General features: G+C 39.0%; 2 protein-coding genes across 8 annotated transcripts in view; both read right to left on the bottom strand.

Annotated features, from left to right (window-relative positions):
- Positions 1–974: 974 nt before the first annotated feature.
- Positions 975–10,820, bottom strand: LOC144005498 (ceramide synthase-like). Of its 2 annotated transcripts, none has more exons than XM_077503745.1 (7): positions 10,313–10,820; positions 8,069–8,271; positions 7,246–7,329; positions 6,128–6,353; positions 5,689–5,784; positions 1,433–1,542; positions 975–1,283 (listed from the first exon to the last, which is right to left on the bottom strand). In XM_077503745.1, exons 2-7 carry the CDS (start codon positions 8,191–8,193, stop codon positions 1,016–1,018), a joined length of 909 nt encoding a protein of 302 aa, XP_077359871.1. In that variant the 5' UTR covers positions 8,194–8,271; positions 10,313–10,820; the 3' UTR covers positions 975–1,015. The 2 variants fall into 2 exon arrangements, with proteins under 2 accessions (XP_077359871.1, XP_077359872.1); XM_077503746.1 differs by lacking the exon at positions 10,313–10,820 and adding an exon at positions 10,158–10,285.
- A 1,148-nt stretch (positions 10,821–11,968) lies between these two features.
- The window catches only part of mazb (MYC-associated zinc finger protein b (purine-binding transcription factor)), a 16,750-nt gene continuing 6,015 nt past the window's right edge, over positions 11,969–22,703 (bottom strand). For 2 of the 6 annotated variants that reach the window (XM_077502711.1, XM_077502715.1), the window contains exons 2-8: positions 22,492–22,542; positions 22,147–22,369; positions 20,910–21,346; positions 18,430–18,677; positions 17,125–17,188; positions 15,064–15,235; positions 11,969–14,977 (exon numbers count right to left, since the gene is read on the bottom strand). In XM_077502711.1, coding sequence (XP_077358837.1) covers positions 14,622–14,977; positions 15,064–15,235; positions 17,125–17,188; positions 18,430–18,677; positions 20,910–21,346; positions 22,147–22,369; positions 22,492–22,542 — 1,551 coding nt within the window. In that variant the 3' untranslated portion in view covers positions 11,969–14,621. Of the gene's footprint in view, positions 14,978–15,063; positions 15,236–17,124; positions 17,189–18,429; positions 18,678–20,909; positions 21,347–22,146; positions 22,370–22,491; positions 22,628–22,703 lie in introns of all 6 variants that reach the window. The other 4 variants (XM_077502716.1, XM_077502712.1, XM_077502717.1 and 1 more) reach the window with 4 other exon arrangements.

Here is a 22,703-nt window from a genome sequence, read left to right as displayed (position 1 = left end):
TTTAAATGTTCCACACCAGGCTTCTTCGCTTTCGGCAAACCGGCTGCATGTAAATTACAAGGGAATGTTTCCCCACAATGCTGTTTTCCCTTCAAACTGCAACACTGCCAGTTCCTTAATAATGCCCTTAACAATACTTAAAAAATACCATCTGTGAGATATTTTGGCCAACTGAACAGATGTTTGGTTTTTTAGTCAAAACCCACTAACACATCCGTCCTTTTCAAAGTATGCATTCACCTCCCCATCGGTCCATGGAATGAAGTCGTATCTACAATTAGCTGCGCGAGGGATTCGGGGTCGATTGTGTAAACCAACTGAGGTGAGGTGGCATCGATAAACACTAAATGGAAAAAAAAATAAAAAATGGAACACCGCCCTAATACTGACATCGGAGCTATGTACACACCTGTCACCCCCGTCTCGTCTGAGGATGAAAATCAAATCAAAAGCAAACTAAAAGTGGAAAAAGGGGGATAAGGCAGCAGAATACAGTCTTATGAGATCATCTCCCAGTCTGCTTCTTACATGTTGTTAGAGTGACAGTGACTACATAGAGGATACAGAGAAACACTAACAAGCCGAAATGTCCTTTAGCCAGGATTTTTTTTTTTCTTTCGTCTTCTTGGTTGCTATAATTGAATTCGGCCGTCCCGTCTACAGCAAATGTTCTAACATACAATATAATACATTCCTACGGACCCGCTCGTCGCGAGAGGTCACGATTTTGATCTACATGAAGGGGGAAAAAAAAAAATCGGTCGCCTACGGCTAATATCCTCTCGGGTCAGCGTGTGATCCTTTCCTGTCACAGTGCCTGATGACATCATCAGAGTGCGACGGCGGCACTCGTTATGTTATTCCTACCAAAATGAGAATTTGAGGACACCGTCTGTAGCTTTTCTATTCCCCCCCCCCACTTCGCCATGTTGCTACTTGTTCCCCCACCCCCCTCCCACCCCAAACACCCGTGACATTGGTACATTCGCCTCTCATCCCGCCCCCCCGACTCCTCTCAGTGGGTGGCCAAGTCTGGCTCGGCGGAGGGCGCTCTGTAGCCGTTGGCCGGCTGGAGCGCCGTCGCCGCCGCCATCCCGCCGTCCGTCGTTGTCGTCGGGCCGGCGCACCGTCTCTGGGAGCGGGAGGAGCCCGTGAAGAGTCGCAGGGCTCCCCTACAAATGAGGGAGAACCAATAGAGCTGCGGGGCCATGAGCAGGGCGGCCCCGAGGTTACAGTGCCACGGCACCGACAGGGGGACCAAGTGGAAGGGGATGGACGCGTACCTGCGCCGTGATGAGAAAAAAAAAAAAAAAAAAAGGGAGGGGGGCATGAGGGGATTTTGAGTCATTAAATGCAAGCGCGCAGGATGTGAGACTTGCAGACTCCTCAAGATGAGCGTTAAAGAGGGCAGAGGTGGGAAGAAAAGACGTACCTTCCATAGACGTAGTAGAGGTAAGGGAAGAGGAGGACCCGACAGATGAAAAAAGTGATCAGCATAAGAGCCCCGTTGACTTTGTGGAGGAGTGTGTGTTGCTGTTTGTACTGGGAGCGGGAAACAACAACAACAACAACAGCAACAAAAAAAGAGGGCAGAGAGAAAAAGAGAGACAAAGAGAAGCAAGCAGTTTGCTGTGAGTGGACTTTGTTCATCTTTCAAACCCTTATATACTCTATGTGGCGGTCTAATTGACAGCAATATGCTCAATTCGTGGTTCAATTTTTTTTTCCTTTTTCATCATCTAATAAAATAAAATAAAATAAAAAACAAAACAAAAAAACACTTGGATCTCATACTACAACCATCATGACCAACAATAAAATTAAGCAAAAACGAGGCATGTGTTTTATTTCGCTGTTGGGCAGAAATTTGTATGTCCAAATATGGTCAATTTCATATTTTTTCCACACAACAGTACTACTACTGGTCACTTACCACGTTTCTGTTATTTTTACACATTAATGGGCTATTACATGATCAGGATTTTGAAGCTGATCACCAATCAATGAAAAAAAAAAAAAAAAAGAGAACCAATCACCATTCCAATTGTAAGATGGACCAATTTATCTAATATATTTAAACTAGGGTTGTCAAAATGAGTGCGTTAATTTAAAGTACCTTTAACGGCACTTTTTTTTTTTTTTTTTTTTTAAACGCACAAAGGTCTGTACTGGGGGAATTCCAGCCGTAACGCAGCAGACACGTCCACATCAAAATTTAGCAGTAATACATTTAATAAGAATCCATATATTTGTGGAGATTGGGGTTAGGTTGTATTTTCCAATTTAAAAAATGTGCAGAATTCCAAAAGTGACTTCATGTTAAAGGCAGGGTCTTCTGTTTTCACTCAGGAAAATGCACTATATAAATACAGGGTGTATACACATGAACTCCTCCTCAATCTACACCTCTGGGGTTCTGTTAATGTGTGGTGGTGATTTTTTTCCTAAACCCCCACCCGCCCCCAGCCTGAATTTTCCTATTTTGTGTTTGTTTTGTCAACAGCGGGACGTTTCTGTGGACAGACAGTTGTTGACGTCATGCAGCCGACAAATTCGCCCGGCCCCGTCTGCGACAACCCCCCGCTCTGCGATTGGCTGGAGGGGTAAACACTAGAGATAGACCGATAAGGTTTTTTCGGGCCCGATACCGATATCAATTATTAGTAGTGAAGGATGCCGATAACCGATATTTGGAGCCGATATTCATTTTCACTAAAAAGGGACATCAAAATTTGGAAAAAATACAAACTCAAGCACATGTTTATTGAGCAACTTTTAGGGTTAGTAAAAATATATTTTTTTTATTTTTTATTATTTTTTTTTACAAAATCTTAGTCAATAGACAAGTTCTGGGATCTCCCAGGCGCAGGAGCATGTTTTTAAAAGTTAAATAAAAACAAACAATTTAAATAAAAGTCTTCCAAAATTTCAAAATATCCAAAGTATTAAATGTTTACTTGTCTTAGTTTTAATTTCAATCAAAAACAGAAGGTGCAGAGAGTTCCCAGGGTCGACAAAAATGAAAATAAAAACTTTTTTTTATTTTTTATTTACATTTAAATTAGTTCCCTGAATTTAACACTTAAAAAAAAAAGGCCATATGATTCTTCAAAATGGCCGATGCCGATATTTCTCAAAATGCTGAATATCGGCGCCGATAATCGGCCCAGCCGATAATCGGTCTATCCCTATAAACAACTGTCGACAGAAACGTCCAGCTGTTGACAAAAACACAAAATGGAAAAATACAGGCTGGGGGGGGTGGGGGGGGGGGGGGGGGGGCGGTTTAGGAAAAAAAAATCACCACCACACACTAACAGAAGCCCAGAGATGTAGATTGAGAACGAGTTTATGGGTATAAATCCTGTATTTACATTGTGCATTTTCTTGAATGAAAATGGAAGACCGTGCCTTTAAATTAGAAATATGAAAAGAAAAATGCAATGAGCTATCACCAACATCTTACAAATGCAATTATGCCATCTAGTGACAGAAACATGACCTAAAGATAAATCAATATCACTCGTTTCTTTTACAATATAGTATATCTTTTTAATTGTAACTCAATTTTAATAATTATTATGAAATTACTGTATCAATGACTAACAGGTGCAGCCACATTTCTTTTAGTTTAGCATTTTTTTCCACCTTTATGTTAACAAGAGTATGAAAACTTTGAAAAATATATTTATTTATATATATTATAACTTGTTTATCTGCTGTACCGGCCCACATATAGGCAAAATTTGCGTATAAGTGACGCCCATTGAAATACATTGGAAAAATTAATAATAGCACCCTAACAATTCTACCAAAAACGTTGATAAACATTCAATACGTGGTAAAATTATTAATAAATAAATACATTTAAAAATATTAGAAAAAAATGTGGGGAAATATCCAATAAATAAATACTGACAAACGTTGGATTATTAAACCCGTATCCCACTGAGGGGACAACACATTTGCAACACTTGCAAATGTGTGCTTTCATGCCAGGGTTCGTCAGGTTTCCACTAAGATTGTTTCTTATGTCGGCAAATTATGACGTTACAATCGAGCACCGATTTTGCATGAAATGTAAAAGATCTGCTGATCTGATCTAGCCAATAAGATCTGTGTCAAGTCGAATTACTAACCAATTTAAAGTGTTGAAAATAGCTTGAGATCTAATCCATGAACTCTCTTGAACTGTCTGACAAGTGCTGTAAAGCTCCGCCTCCCCCCTGACTCTGCGGGGGTCGTGTGGCGTTATGTCGTCTCAAGATTGAAAGTCTGGAGGATTTTTTTTTTTTTTAAGACAACAAATGAAAATATTTACATTGGCTTTATTTGAGATGGCCTGCTTTGTTAAAAATGGACAGCTGTACCTGTGAATAAATATTTTCTTAGCCTATTAGCATAATTGTCCAAGTCATTTTCGACGTACTCTATCAAATAGCAAACAAAAATCTATTTTTTATTTTAGTGCAATCATGCTATTAGCAATTGGTTTATTGATTATGTATTAACAATTTAAGTGTGAATTCCTGACATCCACCATATGGTGGAGTCATCAAACAGTATGTAAGTTAATTGTGCCATTTTCACATTGGCTAACATGGAGAGTGTGCAAAATGGACATTGAATGGAGAGCGCAGTGGTGAGGTGGGCGACCTGCTTGGGGCAGATAACGCTGAGGAAACCATTTTTTTTCCCGCCCCGCCCCCCTCCATCCACAACAGCACATTTGTTGTTGAAGCTGCAAGAGGACCTTCCCGCTCATGTCACAGCTTCTTTTGAGCTTATCAAGCAAGCGCACAGACCGCTGACAGGGCCCGAGTGGGACGGATCGAGGAGATGATAGTGTATCTGCTTAACATACAGGCTAACAGCTGTACGGCGTTTTTTTTTTTTTTTTTTTTTTTGGGGGGGACCTTATGTTTATTTAAGCAAACGACGTTACCAAGTGATGACTGGTGTTGTTAGCGAGGGCTGCTTGTGTTAACAGAGAGCCAACAGGGGCCGCGTGCAAGCGAAAAAACAGTTGCATGCTGGGAATAAATAAGCAGCGATGTGCGCACCCCCCCGACACCGCCATGGGAAGAAGAGGAAGGAGGACGAATGAAAATGGGGAAAGTAGAGGACGCTTATTAAGCAGACACGTTTCCACCAAATTCACAAAAGTATTGACGGTGTGAAAATGATCCATTTTATCAATTCGAATTTATATGAATTTCACGGGTCACGGGGGGGGGGTGGGGCTGGAGCCTATCTCAGCCGGCTTTGGGCAGTAGGCGGGGTTGCTAAAAATATATTTTCCCTAACTATTTGGGTTTTCAAAGAGTCAACCTTCAATTTCGTAAATTCTTGGTTTAGTCCCATTAATTTCCAAACTTCCTGTTAATTTCCATGTTAAGTTTCACGCACTGATCCCTTTCTGTAAAACCAGAAAACAAAATTATTTAATTTTGTGGTCACAATAAGATTAAAGGTTCTACTTTGGGGGTCTTTATTTGTACAAACACTATTTTATAAAAGTGAACTCATGTATTTTTAGTCACTATTTAGTGAGAGAAGCTGTGAATTATTTCATTTTCCGAAAATGTCAGATTTGACCACCATGTAGTGTACTTGATGGTGGAAACGTGGCTCGATAGCGTCACACGACAGCAAACAACATGATGAGCCTGGCGAGGGTCCACCTACCTGGATGAGTATTTTTCCTAAGCAGACCGACGGAGTGCTGAGCTCGGCCATGAACATGATGCCCTGGAAATAATCTCCTCTTCCTTGACGCACAAACTAGACGAGAGAGAGACGGACAGAAACTAATCACCGGGCAAGAAAACAATTACACCTTGTGCTCCGCTGTAGGCGGGCTGCTGAGTGCACGCCGCTTTATAATTATGCTGCTCACCGGAAATACGCTTTTGGCTTGGAGTCAACAAGCAGCGTCTCTCCCAAGACAAATTTGAAGATCGATCAGCCGTCCATGGCGGCTCATTTCAATTTCTTTTTTCCATTATTATGCATAAATATTACGGACTTTACATCCAAATACAATTCCACGCACGTAAACAACGCGAGCACGTCGCCCGGCGTTCAATTTCGCATTTAACACAAATAAGAGAGAAACGGGCGTTACCACGGAAACGGGGAAGCAGACGGTAACCATGACGACGTGGTGCAGCACCATGAGGAACTCGCGGCGCAGGTAGCTGGTCAGCGCCGACCACATGTGCTGGGGGGCGGCCGAGGCCTCCTCGTGACCCTTGACCCTTAGCTTGTACCAGTAGCACATGAACATGGCGTAGATGTCGTACACGAAGTAGGGGACGGCAAACATGATGTACGTGCTGGTCAGCCAGTGCCTGAGGGGGATGGCAAAAGAAATATTTTGGCTTATAACATAAAGATAAATAAATACATAAATAGTAAAAATAATTAAGTGTTGTTCCGATACCGATTCCGATAGCCAGCTTTGCAGTATCGGCCGATACCGATACCATACCGATACCTAAGGTTGTTTTTTTTTCACTTAACATGAAAAAGCTGTCCTGCCATTGGTTCAGAGCATTTAAGGGCCAATAGGATATCTTAGATCAGCATGCAGTGAACATGTCACATATCAGTGAATGTTGTGCACGAGCAAGACACAAGATGCTGCATTCAAAATTCTATATTAGCGTTGGAATGAATGGTATCGGCATGTTACTTGTGAGTACTCACCGATACCGATACCACTGTTTTAATGCAGTATCGGCGCCTCTGCCGATACCAGTATCGGTATCGAAACAATACTAAAAGTAATGAACCAAGCAAGCAACCGCTCACTTGTAAATTCGGTCACTTTTAAGCAGGGCTGAACAATATTGAAAAATAAATAATCTAATGATTTTTTTTAAACTACCGTAATAATTGAATTACTGTTTTTTCCTTCAATATTGCAATTGTGATTTAACGCGATTTTTTTATTTTTTATTTTTTTAAACCAGTTAATCTGCATTACAATATATCAGATTAATATATTATTTTTTTTAGGTCTGAAATCTCACTTTAGCGCTGGACTTAAATAGACAATAATAAAATAAAATAAATAAATAATAATATAAAGCCTACCTAGTGTTCCCTCCGCCACTAAATTGAGGCATTTGCAATGTAAAAATTACATTCTACTACACTGCGATGTCAATTTGAATCCGATAAATTATTCAGCCCTAGCATGTAAACGGCGCCGACTTCTCCTCTGATTTGTTGACTCACTGGTCCTCGATGATGTCATCGCAGGACGAAGCGATAATGTAGCCGGCCGAGGAAGCCATGACCGCCTGAATCGACGACACCAACCTAGAATGGAGACGACTGGCGTGAAAACAAATGCAGATTTATGGTCTTGACTGACCAATCAATACCTTTATTGAGTGAAGGCACATATTTTACAGTCAGAATTTTTTTTTATTATATATGCATTATATGTTGTAAATAAATGCCTTTCGTACCAATTAGCTCTTTGACTGCCAAACGTTATCCAAAAAACGGTGCCAGTCGATTTGGAGCATTTTCACTCATCTTTCAAAGCAAACAGAATATTGTGCGATATGATGACATACATATGGTGGATACCATATGAAAGATTGGATTCCATTCTTTCATGAGAAAAAAAAAAAGTATGTTTCTACCTTTTTCCGTTCTTTAGTAATCACCATTTGAAATTAGGTCATTTGAGTGACATAAGCGAAAATACAAAAATATTAAGAGAAAAACAAGCTTTTTGTGAAAAGACACATTTTTTTGCACAACAGTGACTTTGACACTAATATTTTTTGTTTAGTGACAAGGCAGCGCTGCACAAGACGTTGCGCTGCCCATTGAGAGAGAAAAAAAAAAACCAAAAACGTAATAAACGAAAATTAACGTTTTTGGCGGCATTCATTAGGATTTTAGAATACGTCATTAAACGTTTTTGGCGGTCAAAGAGTTAAGTGAAATTGGATCATTTCCTGTGGCACATCTGATGATCTCACATAACACACCATGTGGTTGAAAGGGATTTATTTATTTTTTCCCAGGTCGCAGAGAGTCTCACCTGGCGGACACGATGACGGCGTCGCCTTCGCTCCATCGCAGCGCCGGGATGGACTTGAGGCACTGCTTGGACAGAAGGAAGAGCCCCGGAAAGAAGACAGAGCCAGCAGCGAGGATGGTCAGCATGGTCCCTGGCCGTCTGGCTGAGAGGCAAAAAGTTGGGCGGGCGATCTGGTCCTGGAGATTTGTTGCTCTTTCTCCTCCCTGCGAGAGGTCAAAGAGTAAAACAATCAGCCTGTATTGATCGTACTCAGTCCAACAAGAGTTGAAAACAATCTGCACGTGATGATGTTAGGGTGGACCTTTGCGCAGCTGATAACTTTATTTATACTTTAAAAACATGTTAACGAAGTGCCGTGACAGAAACAAATGGAACCACGCACGGGCTAGCTCATAAGGGGGTTAAAGAGTCATCAGTAAAATCTTGAAATCAATTTTCAGACAAACTGAAAAGCCAATAGGTGATGATGTGATGTCATCCCTGTTGCTGCATTCTGATGACAGTAAACCCCATTTTCCCATTTATTTAGGCGCGGGTTCCAAGTGGTTTCACTTCCGCTGACTCATTAAAAAGTTGACATCCATTAGCAACATGCGCATCGCATCACAGAAAATGTGCTGAAATTCCCGGCAGCATTAACGTGGGTTATGTACACAAGTTATGAGTTACTACAATTGTTGATTATTCAAATTTGAGTGCAGAATGTGTGATGATTAACACATTCAATTTTATTATATCTGTCATTTCAATGTGTAATTGAAATGTACATATATCTACAAAGTTTCATATCTTTAAATACATATAGTTTCACATATAATTCTGGGGTTTTGATGAACACAGTGTGTGAAATCCATTGTTAAAATGTATTTACTTGTAAAAAAAACAACATACGCACTTCAAAATGTTTGCTTTGTTATTGTTTTGTTACCTTATTCTTTACTGCACAACCGATATATATGTTTATGTACAGCACTTTGTATACAGCAATGCTTGTTCTTAAAGCACTTTATAAATAAAGTTGAGTTGAGTTACACTTACTCTGTAATAAGAGGGATTCCCATGCTAGTTAGCTCAAATGACTAATCATAAATGTATTTTTATTTGTCAGCTCGAAAGAAGGCTGTTGGAGTGGAAAATGAACAAATTTCATTTCGGTGATATGCTAATTATTTATTTACTACAAATAATACATTTTTGTCCATCCATTTGTGCCAGTGATGTATTGGGAAGTGAAAGATTTAAAAGTTCTCATTTGCTCCCAAAGACGTATATAAACACGTTTTTGTTTTTTTATGCTAGAGCATACAGAAGGCTTTGATGCAGCCTCTGAACTGAAGAAACCGCTTGAATCAATGGCAGTTATTACAAAAACGGACTGCAGGTGGCAGCAGAGTATAAGAGATCAACCAGGGTGATGTTGCAAAACACCCTTTTCCCAACTGTTTTAAACAGCTTTGTGAATAATGATGAGACTTAGCTATATTCCAGTGCTAATTGCTGCAAAAGGGAAACATAAAAACGTGCTTTTTTTCCCTGATGAAAGAAGAGGCTCTAATCTTTCTTTTGGTAGGGTTCCATGTTTTTATAACAAATAGAATTCAATATTCTATTCTGTGGGCCTTGCAAAATCAGTCAAAAGCCAGTGAAAAAGCTGGGAGTGAATGAGTCAATAAATGAGCAATAAGTAGTATAATAGCCAATTTCACCTACTGTATTTTTTGGCCAGCTATTTACAGGCAAACCAATTAAATGCTCTTCCATTAGATGGCAGAAGCTACATAACTGACTTGTGCATCCACTTTTTTTGTGACATTTTTGTTTGGTGGTGTGCAGTTATATATTTCAAATGTGAATTAGGTGCCTTGACTCAATAAAGATTTGGAAACATTTGAAAACAGATCCTCTCAGCAATTGTGTGTTAACAATGACGCTAAACACGCCAGCTAACGTTAGCCAATAAGTCCCCGTCGGCTAAAGAAGGTTTTTACTTTGTAAGCAGTATTTTTTTATTCACTGAATTAACGAGGCAACATCAAATACGAAGCCGTTAACACGTTAAAAGTGTGGGAAAACATGTTTTGTTACATACCGTGGCGACACTTTAGCTGACATGTTATTTGTTTGTAGCAGTTAGCATTAGCCGCCACCGAGCTAGCCCGCCGCGGCTAGCAGACAGGAGTTCGGTGCACATGTCTCGAGGAGGAGGGTACAGAAAAACGAAACCGAATTAAGACTGATATTTACACAGAGGCTTCGGTGGCGTCCAGTCAGCGGCCGCTTGATGAAACTCGCGTCCCGCGGAGTAAAGCTAGAGTGGTCCCGGGGGTCTCCGCCGCGACGATCCACATGTTTTGTGCGGCCACTTGGACGCCCGGAGGGTTAGCAGCAAAGCAAAGCCAGCCAGCCAGTCAGCTAGCTAACAGCTAGCTTGCAGCAAGTTAGATCGAAATCAGCAGCAAGCTGGCTCGCTCGCACAAGTGTGGGCGCATTCGGCGACCGACTTGTGCAAACGTGTACGCAAACGCACAACAACAACAACAACAACAAAAAGCTTTGGTGGCGGGTGTCAGTCGTCAAAGGAGCGGTCCGGTGCCCGTGTCATTGCATCTGTGTGTGTGTATGCGTCTCCGGTCTTGGCTCACTCTCTCTCTTTTGCTGCTGTTGACTCAACAGTCAGCGGACTGCTGCGCCAGCTACTTGCTAACAGCAGCATCGAGCCATGACGAGGTTTTGCAACACTCGCTGTCTTACTGCATTCTCTCACCATGCATCCTCAGTTAGCAGCACTCGTCCCAAGGAGAAACCACTACCCCTCACGAAACATTCTTGCATCGAGCCACACTTGCATGGTGCAAAGTCCAAGGATGTTTTTTGCACAGGTGGCAAAAGTAGTGTTAACAAAAAAGAAGACTACGTTAGTAAAAGTACTGATTCAACTCCTGTACTTTAAAGTAAAAATATATTTATATTTATATATCTTAGAACCTGTTCTATATACAGTATCGTGTTCTGGTTCCATCTTTGTGCCAAGAGACTATTGAAGTGAGTTGAGGAGTTTCATTTTGACTAAAGTAGTCCTTTGCCACCATCTTCTGGCGTATATAGGCAATTACAGTAGAGTTTCAACCTTTTAAGCGTATCTCGTTTCATTTCAAATCCAGTATGGTGGTGCCTAAAGCCAAAAATGTGAGAATTGTGCCAATATTGAGTGTTTATTGTGCATGTGTGGGTGAGCACAAGGCCAAATATTGCAGCTGGTTCAGGATCCCGTTGTTGTTCTCATTGTTTTTTTTTTTTTAATATTGTACCCAACCAAGGAGATTGAAGACAAGATTAAGGCAGGATTATGGAGAGAGAGAGAGAGAGAGAGAGAGAAAAAAGTGATGCTGGCATTGCACTTGTTAAAGAATCTAATCATATTTCTCTGTCATCAATTTAGGAGCATCGCTATTATATTGGTAGCTTAAAAGCATAATTGAGCAAGTAATTTTCTAATTTACTGTTAACACAATTAAAAAAAAAAAAAAAGTCCAATATAATTGGATTTTTCTTTATATCTGCGTAGATTCTCAGTCATCAATGTCACGGTAAACTGCACTCAATTTTTTTTCTTGCTTTACCAAAACGACAGGCAATTACTCTAACAAGTTTGACATTTGAACCAATTTCCACGTGTAGTCTGACTTTTATTTCAACAGGCAGACTTTGGTAAGAGATCACATTCTTATATGATTACTGTATATTCAATTCTATTTCGTCCCTCCCGACCGCCAGGTGGCGGTGCTGTAACCAGCGCGGAATTCAATTTTCATTGATATTAAACGGCAACCTGACGAAACAAGGCTTTATTTGTGTGGTTAAAAAAAAAAAAAAAAAGGTACAAATGAAAACACAACACAGTGCATGTTTACCCATTTTACTTGAAATAGTCCAAATTACAAAATAACAACATGATCTCTAGCTCATCTACAAAATAACCTCATTTATGACTGTAATAAGCATGTTTTTTTTTCGCACTAACCTTTTGGACATGCATACTGTTGAGAAATATAAAAATATAAATATAAATACATCCCATTAATATTCTTAATGAATCCCATGACTAATATCTGATCATCATAAAAGAATTAAAATGCAGTTGAGTATGATAAGGCATTAAGATTTATCACAAGAGCCGTACAGATTTCTAGAGGTATTTTTTTTTTCTCTTAGTGTAAATGGAAGTAAAGTAAAATGATTGTTTAGTAAAATGACATTTCTCAACAGGAAGGAAGGAAAAACACATTTTAGACACCACAGAAAAGAAACGTGGCTGTCAATCTCAAGGTAACATTCGCTCAAAATTGAAAAAGTAAAAAAAAAAAAAAAAAAAAAAAAGAAATCGTTTGAAAACTTCCTGCTTTACTTGACGTAAAGCCCTTTCTCAGCAACAACTCACTTTGAAAGTGAATGCAACCAGCGAGATCAATGTCAAATGATAAAGATTAATAGGTGCTATACACACTAAATCTAATGTCTTAATGTTTACTCAATGGACTGGCAGGTAGACAAAAAAAATGCTATGGCAATGACGGTTATAATCAAACAAATGGCCAACAAAGTTCATTTTCCAAAACAAAATCAACATATAAGTATTATTGTTTACAACCTTAGTGAAACCACTCAAAAGTTCATTTTGCGGTGGTAAGCCGAGTTAGTTAGTTTGCTTTCATGCAAAAGGTAGTTTTTTTTTGTTTGTTTTTTTAAATTTTTCTTCCAGGTGCAAGAGTCGCAGTGTCAAAAGCTGAAGTGTTGATTCAAAGTCTTTTTTTTTTTTTTTTCCTTGGCGTAATCCAGAGAGGAAGACTTCAGCGCAAGAAAACGCATTCCAAGCCCATTTTCATCTTCACAAACCAAACAGTGACAAGTGGAAACTCCAAAGTTGTTAGCTTGTTCTTTCGTTTTTATGTCGTTTCTAAAGTGTGAAACTGAGACACATCATTGCCAGTTTTGATTTTAAAATCTTAAAAAAAATAAAAAAATAAATAAATAAAATCATTCCACTTAGGGAGGTTTACCCTTTGGAGGTTCCACCGTACAACATTAAGACGCTGACACACTGCACGAGGGGGGGTGGCAAACTTGCCCATGTTTGCCGCTAGTTGCTAAGCAACCAAAAAGGAAGTAGCCTGGTGCCTTTACCCACAGGTTTAGATGTAAAATAGGAAGAGTGACGAGCAGTAGCTAAAAGGAGGATATGGGATGAAGAACGCTTTTCGTGGTGCCAAGTGCAGTGTGAAAGGGTCTTAAAAAGGTGCTTGAAATTCTACGGCGCCCTCTATACTTTTTACCAAGAAGTACCTCGAGACCACTCATTACTAATGTAACCACTTTGTATAAAAATCCTACAATTTTGTGTTAAAACTCTGAATAAACAAGCTAACATGCTAAAGAAGCCCTGCCTCGTCCACACCCCCCCCCCCAAAAAAAATCCCTTTTGATGGAGTTTTTTGTTTTTTTCAGGGTGCTAATTCTCATTCTCAACACAAGCACTAAATATTTTTAGTCAGTGAGCTGCAAAATATTTTTTTTAAAAAAAGGTTAAGATCAGCGCTGGTGTGAGTTAATTAAAACAGAGCAGCCAATGAGAGAGTTATTCTAATTACACACAGTTGTCATCAGTCGAGCTGGATACGAGCATCCACGATCAGTTGGTGGGCTAGCAAAAGCATTTACAACATTTCTTCCGTGAAATAGTGTTAATTTATTCCCAACAGTCTATTATTTTCATATTTAGCGTTTATCTTGGCTGCATTGCTTCCAGTCAGTGTTATGCGGATGTTTTTTTTTTTTTTGTCCAATCAGATTCCAGCCTGTGTGTTGCTATGCCAATCTAATCTGCCCGGGGCTTTCAGAATAACTTAAAGTGAAAGTCAAACGTAAACATTTCTTAACAATAATATGTTATATGTGACCTCAACTAGTCTAAGCATGACATTCTCATTAATATTACATTTGTGGAATGTTAGTTACGAAGAAAAATCCAGCCATTTTTATCCATATCAGGGGCGGCCATTTTGCCACTTGCTCTCAACTGACGATAACATGACTGTTGCGCAGGGCTCAGGCAACAACCAATCACAGTTCACCTTTTTTTCTGAAGCTGGGCAGGGATTGGTTGTTCAGTGGACAGCAAGTGGCAAAATGGCCATCCCCCGAGATGGATAAAAACGGCTGGATTTTGTTGCTTAACACATATTTCCACGATACAGAATACCATATTTAGACTAGTGGGGTTGCAAAGAACATATTCTTGTCAAAAGAAAAAAAATATGTTTATTTTTTTCAGATTAATTTTTTTTATTTTTTTTAATATGGCAACATGATAGTGAAGTTTTTAAGAATAAGACGACACGATCCAAACTTTTTGAAATGCGAACGCGTCGAAACGTTTACGATGCTCCAACTTTGACCCGAACTGTAAACTGATTCGCACCTTGCCCCCCTTCTTTTTCTTTTTCATTTCAAGGACTGACGTTTATTGCTGCCGCCGCTGCCGACCCCGGGCTTACCGCTAACTCTGCGACGGCGGCGCCGCAATGCTGGAGCAGTCCGTGACCAGCAGGTCCACCACCGTGCCGCCCGTCACGTACACGGTGGGCGCCGCCGTCACCATGTTGCCGAGGGAAATGGAGCTGCTGGCGGCCACGTTGGAGGTGGCGGCGGGGCTCTGGGTGACCTGGCTGCTGCTGCTGCTGTGGGTGCCCATGTGGCCCTGGAGCTGGGTGGGCGTCTTGCAGTGGACGCCGCACAGCTGGCAGACCAGCACGCCGCCGGCCGCCGTGCCGCCGAAGCCTCCCGGGCTGTCCTTCCATTCCTGGCCGTGGTGCTTCTGGGCGTGGACGCGCAGGTAGGTCAGCGTGGTGAAGCCTGATGGGGAACAGAATCCAAAATAACGCATCAAAACGAGGGTGCCAGACTGCTTTTTTGTTTGTTTTTTGCGAACGCGGGCTTACTGCGGTTGCACAGGTGACAGACGTGGTGCTGCGATTGGTTGTGCACCCTCATGTGATCGGTGATGTAAGCAGCCGACAGGAGCTTGCCGCAGATGTGGCACGGGACCTTTTCCTCGTGGCGGATCATGTGCGCGCGCAAACGGTCCTTCGTGGCAAAGCTGGACTCGCACGTCTGGGTCGGGGGGAGAGGAGGAATGTTTAATGTTGATTTTTCATAGGCCAAATATTTGATATATAAAATATAATAAAATATAAAAACTCGATCGTTCACACTGTATGCGGTGCTGCTCCATGTCTGCTAATATCTACTAGCCACGCTATGCTGTTTTGCATTATACGTTAGCATTAAGCTAGCCATTCATTAGACAAGTTTAGAGTTTGGTTGACCATATTTGTGTTTAAAAAATATTGCACAATATTTAATAGATTTGGTCTATGTTGTGATGTGATACAAATTTGAGTGAGTCAGTGAGAAGAGCCATCAAAACTTTTCTGAGTGTTTAAATTAGGGCTGGGTATCGAATCAAAATTCCTCAATCTATTCGATTTTGATTCACAAGAGTTCAGTTCGATTCGATTTCGTTTTTTTCTCCGGATTCAATTCACTTCAGTTCAATGCGATATTAACTCATTCAAACCCCAAAACGTGTAAATACGTTTAATACTTTGTACTTCCCTACCAAAAACATATTTATACATTTTGTTTTTTTAAATGCTAGAGCACACAGAATGCTTTGATGCAGTTTCTGACCTGAAGAGGTCGCTTCAAGCAATGGTAGTTTATTTAAGAAAGAAAAAAAAAAAAAAAAAAGGTGGCAGCAGAGTATAGGTTTGTGAATAACGATGAAACTGAAGCTATATTCTAATGCTAATTGCTTCAAAAAGAGAAATAGATACAAATATACAGTTTTTCCCGATGAAATAAGAAACTAATCTTTCTTTCTTTCTTTTAGTAGGTTCCATTTTTTTTATATCAACAGAATACAAATATTCTGTGGGCCTTGCAAAATCAGTCAAAATCCAGTTGCTTCAGTGACTGGGAGTGAATCAGTTAATTATGGAACATCAATTCTTCTTAAATATCAAAGACATAAAAAAAAAAAATCCACAAACATTAAATTCCAAATTAAATTTGGCAGAGACAGTAACTGGTTCAATGATTTATTAATGAAGATAAAATGTGTTATAATCACTTAGGCGTGACGCAAACATGGACAAGATTCTAAATTGTCTTAAAGTGCAATAGGTCAGGTATTCCATAAATGTAAGAAAATACTTTTAAATTCATGTAAACAGTAAATTTTAAAAGGGACAGTGTGTAGGATTTAGTGCCATCTAGTGATAAACGAAAAGAATGCAATGATTTTGAAGCGCACACAAAATAACGTGCCTCCGAGACATACTTTATGACAGCCTACCACCAATTACTACACTGGCAAAGTCCTTCTGTGGGTATCCGTAGCAGAAATATGGCGGTGAAACATGTCAGCCTCCTGTAAGGTATGGCACAGCCTATGTCATCTAACTAGCGATTACTAGACCTACGATTATATTTTTAAAAAAAAAAGAACATTGATGTGATAGAAATTAATAGTGTTATTTTCTTAAACATTAGTTCACCATTAGATGGCACCACAGTCTACACACTGTCCCTTTAAGAAAACAGTAAGATAGAAAAAAAAAAAAAAAAGCCTTTAAAATTCTATTTTCTTGTTAATTTATGGGGGAAAAAGATATTAAGTGTGTTTTAATCAGTTTAAATGTGTTTAACATGTAGTAATTGCATAATAATAGCGCATTTGCTCCCACCTATCCATGTCATCAATATGCAAAATAAGAAATTTTTTGGTAATTCCTACAACACAAACAGTCTAACGGGAGATTCTGAACATTTGTCTTATTCCAATTCCATTGTTGCACAAATGTTACCAAAGTCAGCTCCCAGTTTAACCTTTAACCCCTTTGTCGTCAGTACACTGGATTGTGACTGAAGTGTAAATAGTGGTCGTGTGCAGCTGCCAAGTGAGCACAATGTACAGAGAGGAGTCAAGATGGACGTACCGGGCATTTGAAGGGCCGTTCTGAGGAGTGCACCTGTCGCACGTGACTGTTGAGGTGGTCAGGCCTTGACATGGCGAAGACAGAAAAAAAAAGATTTGAGAGCAGGAAGGAATTTTTATGCTGAAACGTTTCATCATTTGAAATGGACCAAGCTTGTCTGAAAAGAAATATTGAATTGACTGCCACAAACATAAAATTGCTGACATCGATGAATCCATTATTAAAATAGTTGTCGGTTAAGTTGATAATCGATTACTTGTCGAATAATCGATTCATTTGGACCGCTCTAGCTGAAATTATGTCATTATCGTAAATGAAAACGAATTAAATAAACTAATATTGCAAAACATGTTTTTGTCAACTAAATAAAATAAGTGCCTTTAAAAAAACAGACTAACAAACTACATTTTACGTTTATATGAGTAACTTTAAATATACCAAAAAAAGGTCTCCATTTTCATCTGTCAATTAATTTACATTTATTTGGATTTATTATATTCGTTACGATATTACTTGTATGGCTATAAAAGAACTAATGTCAGACATTTGGGAATTATAGTTTACTTCATTACACAATACTTGGTGGTAACTTTTTTTTTCTTGCAATGGACAAAAACTCAATATATTTAAAAAACAAAACAAAAACTAATTTTAAATCCAAACTACTAAACTAAAACAAAGCAAAATTTAAGAAAAATTACAGCCAAAAAATAATTAAAATTAACTGAAATTAATATCCCAAAAAAAATCTAATATTAAATCTAAACTACTGAACTAAAACAAAGCAAAATTTAAAAATATTACATCCAAAAAATTAAAATTAACTGAAATTAATATACACAAAAAACTAATTAAATCTAAACTACTAAACTAAAACAAAGCAAAATTAAACAAAAAAATACAGCCAAAAAATATAATTATAATTAACATAAATTAATATATAAAAAACTAATATTAAATCCAAACTACTCAACTAAAACAAAATTAAAAAAAAAAATTACAACCAAAAAAATAATTAAAATTGACTGAAATTAATATACAAAAAACTACTATTAAATCTAAACTAAAACAAAGCAAAAAAAAATACAGCCAAATAAATAATTAAAATTTACTGCAATTAATATACAAAAAAACTAAAATTAAATCTAAACTAAAACAAAGCAAAATGAAAAAAAAATAAAAATACAGCCATAAAAACTAATTAAAATTAACTAAATAATAAAAAGACTAAAATGAAAAAAATCCCAAACTTTGCAAAGTTGGTGATATGACACGACAAGGATGCCAGTCGTGTTATCGGCTGACCTTGAGAAAGCCTTGCTGCAGTGCGGGCAGATGTAGGGCTTCTCCACGCCGCCCTGGTGGGATCGCACGTGGTGACTCATGCGGTCCTTCCTCTTGAAGCGCTGCTGGCAGATGGGACAGGAGAAGGGCTTCTCGTCCGAGTGCGACAGGCGGTGGCGGTTGAGGTGGTAGACGTCGCGGAAGGCTTTGCCGCACGTCTCGCACGCGTGGTTCTTCCTCACCGGCGTCGGGTTCTGATTGGCCGGCCGCTGGATGGCAAAAAAGCGGGAAGGCAAATAAAAACGTGGCATAAAAAAGTTCAGAGGAAATAAGGAAAAAAAATATGTTGGAATGCTGAAATCATGCAAAAAAAAAAAAAAAAACACAAAACATTTAGTTTGGATTAACATTAATAGGCAAAAGTTGAATGGAGGCAACTGGACTCTTTGCTGTTGGACTTTAATTCCAAAGGCTTCTTCAGTTCGAAATGTATTTCTTTCAACGGTTCCCAAATTTAAAACTGAAGAAGCCTTGTGAATTAAAACTGAATCTTCAAAACAACAGTCCAGTTGCCGCCACTCCATTCACCTGCATGACTTTGAATCAACACAAACGTACACATTTCAATATGTGTGCTAATATTAGCATAGTTTCTCTTTGCGTTAATATTTGCTCTCAATGTTAATGACTTCTTTTTGTTTGTAGAGAACATGCAGGGGAGCGCGGTGGTGGCGTCCGGCAAGTTTCTTCAACTTTACTACGGGGATGGAGTCGGTTCGGGTCCCTCATAATTTCACAAAGACTTGTGCAGTGGGTATAAAAAGTCTACACACCCCTGTTCAAATATGCAGTGTTCCCACGTTTATCGCGGGAATCATCTTTCGCGGCCTCGCTGTTTCGTGTTTTTTTTTTTTGTTGTTTATTTAACAGCGTGCTTTTTGTTTTTTTTGGGGTTTTTGGTCTTTGCGCGGGCTTATCTCTCGAACCCTACATACACCCGGGGAAATCTGCGGATTACTTACTTTTACGAAAAAAAAAAATTGTCAATGAAAAAATAAACAAATGATTACTGAAAAAGCATTCATAAACTAAAAATACACCAAAATGAAAAAAGAAATGAAAAAAAAACATACTTTATAGAAAAAAATACTGTAAATGAAAAAACCCCAAAAACAAATGATAAATGAAAAAGCATTTATAATAAACTAAAAATCATACCAAAATGAAAAAACATAATGGGGAAAAAAATAATAAAAAAATAAAAATAAAATAAATAATAATAATAATAATAAAAAATATATATATATATATATATATATATATATATATATATATATATATATATATATATTAGGGGTGTTAAAAAAAAATCGATTCGGCGATATATCGCGATACTACATCGCGCGATTCTCGAATCGATTCAATAATCGGCAGAATCGATTTTTTTTTTTTTTTTTTTTTTTTTAGGATTCACACCTTGAGCATGGAAGAATGTTATATGAACGGCACATTAAGCCTTAATATTTTTATTTTAATGCTGTTCAAATGTGAAACAGATTGCAAACTGTTTGTGTACAGTGGCTCACGGTTATAAGCCTCAAGTTTTAGATAAATATATTCATACAAATCTTACAGTGTACATGTACAAATTTACTGATAGTATTTTCTAAATTTGAATGGAAAAAAATCGCAACAATCGACTTATAAATTCGTATCGGGATTAATCGGTATCGAATCGAATCGTGACCTGTGAATCGTGATACGAATCGAATCGTCAGGTACTAGGCAATTCACACCCCTAATATATATATATATATATACACACACACACACACACACCGTGCTGTATACTATAATAATAATTATTATTTTCTGATTTTTTTTTATTAAAAGACAACAACATACTTTTAATGGGAAAAAAAATTAATGTATATGGGAAAAAAAAAAGAACATATGATAAATGAAAAAAAACCCATTTATAATAAAGAAAAAAATCATACTAAAATGAAAAAACATAAATGAATAAAATATTATATAATTAACTGTATTTATTTATTTATTTTTAAATTAACGCGGCTTTCCATTATCGCGGGTAGTTTTTGAAACGTAACACCCGTGATTAACGAGGGAACATTGTACTGTATATATTTTTGGTATTAAAGAAAAAAAAAAAAAAAAAGCACCAAGATATGTGACCTATAATTTTTACTACTAATTTAGAAAAATTAAATACAATTATTTTTTTATAGAACTAAAAAAAAAAAAAGCTCTTAAAATTATATAGCTTCCAATAAAAAAAACAACAACAAAAAACAACTGGCATTTGCAAGAGGGGTGTGCAGACTTTTCCTATCCACCGCCGTCAACCGTAACGCGCGGGTGACACACACGAGCCAAACTCAAGCATCCCTGTGGCCAAGCCGCTCAAGAAACGACATGCTCGAAGGATTCGGGGGTTGACAACAGCCACATCCATCCATCGGCACGAGGCCCTGACCCACCTGTACTGTCGCCCCTGTGGCCATGACGACAGCAGCAGGAGGCGGAGCATGGGGGTTAACACTAGCCATTACATTGGGCACGGCAACCCCGTCACCATCCCGACTAGCCAGATGCGGCTGCTGGGCCCCCCCCGCCAGCACGCCGGCAGGGGCCAGAAGGGGAAGGGCGGAGAGGTGCAGCAGGGTGAGGGGCACTCCGGGGGTCCTCTCCGCCCTCCCTCCGGCCCCCACCACCATCGCCGACGGCGGGACCACCGCCGCCACCACCGGCCCAGCGCCGCCCTCCTGCGCCCCCTCCGCCTGCTCTCTGGCCCTGTCCTTCATGCGTACCCCTGTGTGGACCGACTGGTGGCGCCGGAGGTTGTAGTTGTTCTTGAACTGCTTGTTGCAAATGGCGCAGATGTGCGGCACGCGGGCTGGCCGGGACATGGGCTTCACTGGACCCGGGGAGGGAGGACAAAAAAAGACAACATGAAGAACTTTTTTTAATAAAATATGCTGGTTCGAATTTGTTCATATTTTGCGGTACGAACCCCCCCCCTGCAAAAAAATAAAAAATAAAAAAATAAAAAAAATAAAAATAAACTACCACCATCATGACAAACATCAAAATGCTAAGTACCTACGACAGGGTAGTCACAGTTAAATTTATATGGACATCTCTACTAATGCCCACTTCAAAATGTAAAAATATTAAAACGCAGAAGGAACGGCATAAATAAAGCTGTTTACAAATTTGGGTCAAGATTAACCGCAGTATTTTTGGCAAGATTTTTTTTTACGGCTGCTTGATTATAGAAAAAATATATATAATCAATTATTATTATATAAAAAATAATAATCAGGATTATTTTGGAAATAATTTAAATCATGATTATTCAAACAATTATTTTTTTTTGGTACAAAATAAGAAAATGCTCAAGCATTTAAAAATCTTAAGACAAATTCAAAAAAATAGAAACATTATAATTATATAATGGACCAAACAGAATTTATATATTTATAATAATATTTATTTATTTATGTTGGCAAAAACTTGAAGGTGGAGTGCAGCATGTGCACTGTGCAGGAGGACAAAAACAGTAAAATGTTTAAATGGAAAAAACAAAAAAACAAAAAAATATTAAGACAAATAAAATTATTGTGTGTACATTTCATCATTTCTGTGATTGTAGCATGACAGTGGTGGTTTTAAAGAGGCGGATTTAAAGTCAAATAACAGGGAACAAATGCACACCCGTCGTCACTGCGTCCGTCGGTGTACCTAATGAAGCGGCGGCGGCGTGCGGGTCAATCTCGTGGACCTCGATGGACATGGGCTCCTCTTTGAGAGCGGTGGTGTCCACGGTGGAGGGAGGCTGAGCTATGTGCTCGGTGGGTGGGGTTTGGGGAGAGCTCGTGTGGACCGACATGAGCTCCGATTGGAGGCTCCCCTCCACTTGGTTTTGGGTGGGAGCATTCTGGAGAGACAAGAAGCCCATCATCACCAAAAGTGCACACACTGGTCGCCACAACAGCATTGCTTTAAGTTGTGGGGGGGAAATGAAGAATAAGAACAAAAAGAAAGAAAAAGGGGTCTCACCAAGCCTGCCTGGAAGAGGAAATTGCTCCACGCAGCATCCATTTTGCGCCACTGAGATGGAGATTTATAAAATCAGCTGGTGTGAGATCGAGGAGGGCAGCTTTCGCATGGTTCGGGTCGGCCCTCGAAAACAATGCTTGAGTCGCCACCCCCAACGTTGAAAACAAAACAAAAAACGGTGGGTTAAAAAAAAGAAAAAGAAAAAAAAAGAC

The sequence above is a fragment of the Festucalex cinctus genome, chromosome 17 (genome assembly GCF_051991245.1).
Source record: "Festucalex cinctus isolate MCC-2025b chromosome 17, RoL_Fcin_1.0, whole genome shotgun sequence".
In the NCBI taxonomy this organism is placed as follows: domain Eukaryota; kingdom Metazoa; phylum Chordata; class Actinopteri; order Syngnathiformes; family Syngnathidae; genus Festucalex; species Festucalex cinctus.
This window is presented reverse-complemented; position numbering and strand designations above follow the sequence as displayed.

Excerpts from the sequence above, each read along its gene's own strand:
- LOC144005498 (XM_077503745.1), bottom strand. The coding sequence starts at position 8,193 with ATGCTGACCATCCTCGCTGCTGGCTCTGTCTTCTTTCCGGGGCTCTTC. Across the intron at positions 5,785-6,127 it reads TCTGCTTCCCCGTTTCCGTG|TTTGTGCGTCAAGGAAGAGG; the intron begins GTAACGCCCGTT and ends TCTCTCGTCTAG. Across the intron at positions 1,543-5,688 it reads TAGGAAAAATACTCATCCAG|TACAAACAGCAACACACACT; the intron begins GTAGGTGGACCC and ends TCCCGCTCCCAG.